We start from the raw sequence: 7,333 nt of genomic DNA on the forward strand, positions 1-7,333 counted from the left end.
AATACAGGGGTTTATTGTCACGATTTGAACCCATACATTATCTAATCTTGAAACATCTATCATTATTGTCACGTGATCATACTATCACATGACCCATTATGCAAGCAAAGTAGTTAATTATATCCGTCACATGACCTTACTGTCACCTGACTAAAGCCTAGACTATGATATAGTACATCAGTCAGTGTTACAATACACAATTTTCGGACCTTTAATTTTCATTCTCCTCCTTAACCTTTTACTGTAGTTTTCACACACTGTGCCATGCGGCACTTTGTAACAACCAAGAGTTATTTACTCTGGCGCACACAGGAACACACTATAAAGAAGATGATGGGGAGTGGTTACCCCTTTGGCTGCAGTGAGTTAGTTGTGCTAGACAACAGGAGGACTCGCTGAGTCCTTCCCCATGTATTGCTCTTGTATATATACTAAAATACATGAGGTACTGTTCAGTTATAAATAAAGTTCAAAGTCCGATGTCTAGCATGTGACCGGTCACATGATGAGTCTAGACACTGGTCAGGTGATATGTCACATGACTGATCATGTGACTATGAAAAGTTGAAAATGTAAAGTAAAGTAAATGGTCACATGACTGGTCATGTTACTTGGAAAATAAAAGTAGAAGTACAAAAGTGAAGCATAAGTAGGTGCTGGTATGTTAATTGTAACACACTTTCCCTTTTGTTCAAACTCATCCCTCTCGTGCTCCACTGCCTTCATCAACTGTATAGTAGATATGTACAAACAAACCTGTAGTAGTATATAAACCCCAGTAGATCAAGGAGACTCCTCAGCGAGTCCTCCTGTCATATCCTCACAACTAACTTGTTGAAGCCTAAAGGGTAACCACTCCCACATCATCCTCTCTATAGTTGGTTCTAGTTGTGCGCCAGAGTAACAAACTCTTGGTTGTTACAGTCAGCGCCTCATGGCTGACCTTCAGAAATGTATATATACCAACATCCATGTACATACATTTCCTCAGTTGTTGATTACCTTTTGATATTCGCTATTGATGCTGTTGTTTGATAAGAATTGACTTGTCTTGCTTTTGGGTTTTCCCAGCATAAAGCAAGGTCTTGACAAAATCAACAACTCGTAACAATACCATCTATGAGCGTACCAGCAACTATCCCAATTATCATCACCCTCATCATCGTTATCATCTTTATATTCATCACACTCTATACATTCTATCACCCCCAAACAACCCAACCAATCATCCCCCTCACTCACATCCCTGCATGCCCAGACACCATTATATCATTCTTCCCCACAAACGTCTCACCAACCTCCTCCCAAAACTCCTTCCACACAATTCCCCTTTAGTTACCTTTATATCATCATAATTCCTCTGGTGTGGAACCATTGGAATTTTCTCGGTTTTACATAGTTTCATTTCTTGATTTCCTCTGACCAGGCCGTGCATTTGTGTCCGCCAGTCGGGAGAAGAACTGAGAGCTTAACAAGCCGGTTAAAACTAGACAACTGTTTGGACCTAGCTTTTTTACTATAGCTTTTTATGTAAAATTTTGTAAAATACAAAAATAGCACGTATGTACACAGTCAGTGGTGAATGGAAGAGGATCACCTTGACTAAAAAGAGAACATATAGACTACTAGAGACCTTAGAAGCGGTGTATTGATCCAGCTTATCACTGGTGAACTCCTTCTATGCTCAGTAGAGACTTCTACATTTGGATAGGCGAACAAAATATATACACCAGAGACTACATTTTCAAAGGAAAATTCACACTCCCTCTTATCACACCAATCAAAAGCCTTTCCCCTGTGATAAAACAAGAAACTCCCCCACCACAACAATTACAATTTGAGAATGTCCAATTTAGAGTACCGAGATTGGCCCGAGCAATCCAGCAGCACGGGCGACAAATTCACTCGGGAAATGATGGATTCATTACCAAGAATAGACACTCCCCCGCCAAAAGAAGTATCCCTAGAAGCATACGTGAAACAAGAAGTCGAGAAGGCGATAAGACAGACCCGCCTTCTATATCAGTCCCAACTCGATGAGGCGCTAGAAGAAGTCAGCGTCTTAGAGAAAAGACTAAAAAAGACAAAGACAACATCGCCCCCAGAAAGGCTAGAAGGAACTAGAATGGCATTGGAGAAGCCAGAAAACTTCAATGGAGATAAGAAACAGTACCGGGCTTTCAGAGAGTCCCTACTTCTACACTTCGAAGATGACACCGTCTATTTCAAAGATGATAGGAAAAAGATAAGCTTTGTGCTATCTTTTATGAAAGAAGGAGAAGCCGCGGCCTTTAAGACCAATTGGCTAGAGAACAGAGTTGATGCCCAACAATTGGGACTCGACATCAAACTTGGCCGTTTTTTGCCAACAAAATGGAGGCAAGATTTAAAGACAGTTTTGAAAAGAAACGGCAAAAAATGAGATATTGACCCTAAGACAGGGCAATGAAACTGCACAAGCCTTCTTCGAAAAGTTTGAAGAAAAGAAGAGGTGGGTAGGATATAACAGTAGGATGAACAAAGAGTTCCTGATCTCATTGTTGAGACGGAACATGAATAAGCCCTTAGTAGATCGGGTAATCTACGGAGGGCATATTTCAAGAGATTACCAAGAATGGAAACAAGAGCTAATCCGGATAGACTACATCTGGAGAGAGCGTGAGAAAGAGAAGAAAGGATCCAAATTTGGGAGGAAACAAAACGAGAAAAATTTGGAACAAAAGACAGAGAGGAAAAAAGATGGAACTGGCTACACTTATACAGGTAGCGGAGAAAAGATGGAGGTTGACAAAGCAAAATTCCGCACTGAGGGACAATGCTACCGGTGTGGAGAGAAAGGACATAGGAGTTTTGAGTGCAAAGATGCACAAACAAAGAAACCTTAATTCAATGTCCGAGAATTCTTGGAAAAGATGACAAAGGAAGAAAGAGAAAAACTCCTAGCGGGTTTTTAAAGAGGCCAGCGGTATTGCATCAACCGACTGTGCCCAAAGACAATGTTTCAAACCAATTTTCTTCTCTAAGCGTGGAACTATGTAATCTACCAGAAAGTACAGAAAATAAAATTATTCACACACACACAAAGAAAGAAATAAGGAATGAAAGAAAAGATGCAAACAAAAGAAGCACAACCACAGCAGAAGTGGCGCATAGTGATGAGACATTGTTACGATAACACATTTTCGGACCTTTAATTTTCATTCTCCTCTTTAACCTTTTACTGTAGTTTTCTCACATCGTGCCATGTGGCACTTTCCCTTTTGTTCAAACTCCTCTTTCTCGCGCTGGGCTGACTTTCTTCTTATTTTAGCTACAAGTCTCTCACGCAGTGGAGCTGGTCACACGGGCTAGGCCCCATGACATCATCAGCCACTGCCTCTATCAACTGTATAGTACGCATGTACAAACAAACCTGTAGTAGTATATATAGACCAATAGATCAAGGAGACTCCTCAGCGAGTCCTCCTGTTGTATCCTCACAACTAACTTGTTGAAACCTAAAGGGTAACCACTCCCTCATCATCATCTCTACAGCTTGTCTGAGTTGTGCGCCAGAGTAACAAACTCTTGGTTGTTACATTATACTCGCTCTTTCTACTCTCTCGCACATTGTGCAAACCCAGACCCCAGGGTTAAGGGGATAATTATTGTTTGGGAATATCCCGCATAGCAGATAGGTGCGTTCCTAGCGACGGCCTTGTAGTGCTTTGGGAGAAGAGACAATAATTATGATACATGGCCCCCAGTGTTAAGGGGAGTACTTTAGCTCAGCAATAGTGTGGAACTATTGTTGATTAGAAATTTAGATACAAAAACTTCACTTTCTCTTTCCTCTGACCAGGCCGGGCACTTGCCTCCGCCAGTCTGGAGAAGGGTTGACAGCCTAACAAGCGGACCACCCCCTGACAACTGTTCGGACCAGTGTTTCTTACGTTTACTTTTTATATACTTTTCAAATACTATAGTGTGGGTAGTCGGAGATTGAGATCCGATACTCAGCTAGGAAGAGGTAGATCCGCAGATAGCAAGCGGGGACCCCCAGTTACCTTTTTTACATTACCAAAGAGAACAAGTCAACATGTCATTGCAAACTCCTGACGTCAATGCTCTGTTGCACAACATGCGTGCACAGATTTTGGCGTTAACTACACAATTCGCTGAGCTGCAGGCAAACCCCCCTGCGACAACCCCCTTGGTTGAGAAGAAGTTCAACAAGAAAGTCGAAGTCGTCACTGACCCTGGCACCTTTGAAGGAGACAGAGTGCGATTTGCTGAATGGTGGAGCAAATTCCAAATTTGGGTCAAGGCAAATTGGGATGCATTTTCCGATGACTTTGAGGTAGCAACTGCGGTGTTATCTTGACTAAAAAGACCTGTGGCGGGTTGATACACCCAAGTAAGACTTCAGGAGTGCTACACCGCGGGTGTGTGGCCTACCTGGGACGATCTCAATGTAGATCAAAGGATATTTCAAACCACAAGCTGAGCGTGACTGGGCATGTCAGCAAATCTGTACCTTCAAGCAAGGAAACATGAGGACAGATGATTTTGTAACCTGGTTCCTGGCCCTCTCCATCCAAGGTGGTCTAGGAAATGAACATGCAGTAGAGCTGCTGGAACGCAATGTAAACCCTCACATTGCAGAACAGCTCTATCTACAGGATATGAGGAGCAAAAACCTCTCTCAAGCAGCAGAGGAGGTTCGAAAAATAGGTAGGGCCATAGAGCTCTACAAAATGCATCAAGGTGGCAGGACCACCACCAAAAACAACCATTCCCAGAGGAGCCCTGGGTCGTCAAACCAAAAACAAAATCACTCTCACGGGTTCCAACCATTCGGGTTGCAACCAGGGCAGGGTGCCCCAATGGATATTAGCGCAGTCCAGGGCGGACAGACGCGCAGATTCACCTGCTACAGCTGTGGGCAGGAGGAGCACATGGCCCAACAGTGTCCAAACGGGGCGCAGGCCACCCAACAAAAAAATAATCAAGGGCACCAGGTGCACCAATTAGAAGCTGAAAAGCCGGATGATTGGCTCAACACTCTGACCGGTCGTTCGTACAACGAAATCCGGGCTTTCTTCTACGACCAGCAGGTCGCTGAGATGAAAGCTGAGGGAAAAGAGTTTGGAGCTTAGGTCACTTGGGTGGCTTTGCTCCTATTAACAATGAAGTAAACCACAACAAGGTGGCCCCTGCTCCGGGGTGTTGCACGAGCAATAAAGGAAAGACGGGGGTGGCTCCCCAATTTGTAAATAGATTTTTGAATTTGTTATCTGAAGTATGTACTTGTATGCGACGCTGTGACTGTGGATTTGTCTTGGACCCTCCTGACGATATAGCTGCTTTGAGCACTGATTCAGTGGGTCAAAATGATGAAGGAGTCAATGCTAAAAGTACTTACAAAACCACCGCTGTCCCAGCGTCTCCCTTGGAGTGTGGCCCCGGCGAGACAAACACTAGGGTGCTTGATTCTGGTAAAAATAAAAATAAAAATATAGAAAATCCTAAAGTAGAAAAACATGTTTCTTTTGATACTTTTTCTTCTTCAGAGCCACTTTCCAATGAAATCCCAAGGTGTGTGTTGATGCGCACATATTTATTCCAAAAAGAGATCTGTTTAGATGTTGGTGTGGAAAACCTTGCCCGGGGCACAGTACACCCAACCAGCACACTGCTTGATTCAGGCGCAAACGGCATCTTCATAGATCAGGTCTGGGTGGAGCAAGTTGGATTCCCCCTTGTAAAATCAGATGTATCTATTCCTGTCTATAATGTTGATGGTACGCTTAACACGGGTGGCTGTATCACACACAAATGTTCTTTTGTTGTTGAGTACCAAGGACACAGAGAACGAGTCACTGCCAAAGCTACCCAACTAGGGAAGATTATTTTAATCTTAGGCTGTTCCTGGCTGTTTAAACACAATCCTGAGATCAACTGGCAGACAGGGGTTATCACATTGTCACGTTGCCCTCAGGAGTGTGTGAACTTGGATAAACCAAATCATGTCCGTCAAAATGAGCGTATTGAAAAGAGAAACGCTGGTCACATTTACAAGCTCAGATCTTTAGAAAAGATTGACGATGACGATGATGAGGTAAAACCCGAAGAAGAGATTAAGAGGCTGGTACCTCCCAAGTACCATGACTTCTGGAAAGTCTTTTCAAAATATAAGTCAGAACACTTCCCAGAGGCTAAGCCTTGGGACCATGCTATAGATTTGAAGGACACCTTCAAACCGAGAAAAGGACACATGATACCACTCTCTGCTCCAGAAAGAGATGAGGTATCAAGTTTCATAGATGAACAGCTTAGGAAGGGTTACATCAGACCTTCCAAAAGCCCTATGACGTCCCCGGTGTTCTTCATTCCTAAAAAGGATGGTAAAAAGTGTGTGATTATGGACTATCGTTACTTGAATGAGTACATGGTTAAAAATGCATATCCACTGCCTCTGATCAGTCAGCTAGTAGACAAGTTGGCTGGTGCCAAAATTTTGACAAAGATGGATCTCAGATGGGGGTACAATAATGTACGAATCAAAGAAGAAGATGCTTGGAAGGCCGTGTTCACGTGCCACCAAAGATCCTTTGGGCCCCTCTTCATGTTCTTTGGGTTGACCAATTCACCGGCGACCTTCCAGAGCATGATGAACGAGATCTTTGCGGATATGGAAGACTGTGTCATCATTTACATTGATGATTTATTAATATTCACAAAGTTGGACGATGAGGCTGAGCATGACAGGATCATGCAAAAAGTCCTTCGACGCTTACAGGAATGGGACCTATTTGTCCAACCCAAAAAATGTAACTTTCAAGTGAAGGAAGTAGACTTCCTCAGTATGATAATTGGCCAGAGCGGAATCAGGATGGACTCTGAGAAAGTTCAAGCTATATTGGATTGGCCAGAACCTACTCGTGTTAAAGGAGTTAGGGCCTTCGGCAACTTCTACCGAAGATTTGTTGAAAACTTTGCAAAGATAATGAGACCATTGAACAATCTCACTAAAAAAGACATTGTTTGGCACTGGGGCACCAAAGAACAAGAAGCTTTTGATAAGCTTAAGCAGGCATTTATGACAGCTCCCATATTAGCATTTCCAGAATTAGACAAAGAGTTCCGGCTAGAAACCGACTCTTCTGATTTTGCTACTGGGGCTGTTCTATCAATTAAATGCCCTGACGATCTTTGGAGGCCTTGTGTCTATCTATTGCATAGTTTGTCGCCTACGGAGCGCAACTATTAAATTTACAACAAGGAGATGCTGGCCATCATTAGAGCTCTAGAGCACTGGCGGCACTACTTAGAAGTTGCTAGGCACCAATTT

General features: G+C 43.1%; 2 protein-coding genes across 2 annotated transcripts; both read left to right on the plus strand.

Annotated features, from left to right (window-relative positions):
* Positions 1 to 1,843: 1,843 nt before the first annotated feature.
* Positions 1,844 to 2,885, plus strand: SERLADRAFT_435963 (uncharacterized protein; the record flags this gene model as incomplete). The annotated part of the gene is made up of 2 exons (XM_007316233.1): positions 1,844 to 2,395; positions 2,442 to 2,885. The coding sequence occupies 2 exons, from the start codon at positions 1,844 to 1,846 to the stop codon at positions 2,883 to 2,885; spliced, it is 996 nt and encodes a 331-aa protein (XP_007316295.1).
* A 1,193-nt stretch (positions 2,886 to 4,078) lies between these two features.
* Positions 4,079 to 5,138, plus strand: SERLADRAFT_435964 (uncharacterized protein; the record flags this gene model as incomplete). The annotated part of the gene is made up of 2 exons (XM_007316234.1): positions 4,079 to 4,339; positions 4,458 to 5,138. The coding sequence occupies 2 exons, from the start codon at positions 4,079 to 4,081 to the stop codon at positions 5,136 to 5,138; spliced, it is 942 nt and encodes a 313-aa protein (XP_007316296.1).
* Positions 5,139 to 7,333: the final 2,195 nt, after the last annotated feature.

This window comes from Serpula lacrymans (genome assembly GCF_000218685.1).
Source record: "Serpula lacrymans var. lacrymans S7.9 unplaced genomic scaffold SERLAscaffold_5, whole genome shotgun sequence".
Taxonomy (NCBI): domain Eukaryota; kingdom Fungi; phylum Basidiomycota; class Agaricomycetes; order Boletales; family Serpulaceae; genus Serpula; species Serpula lacrymans.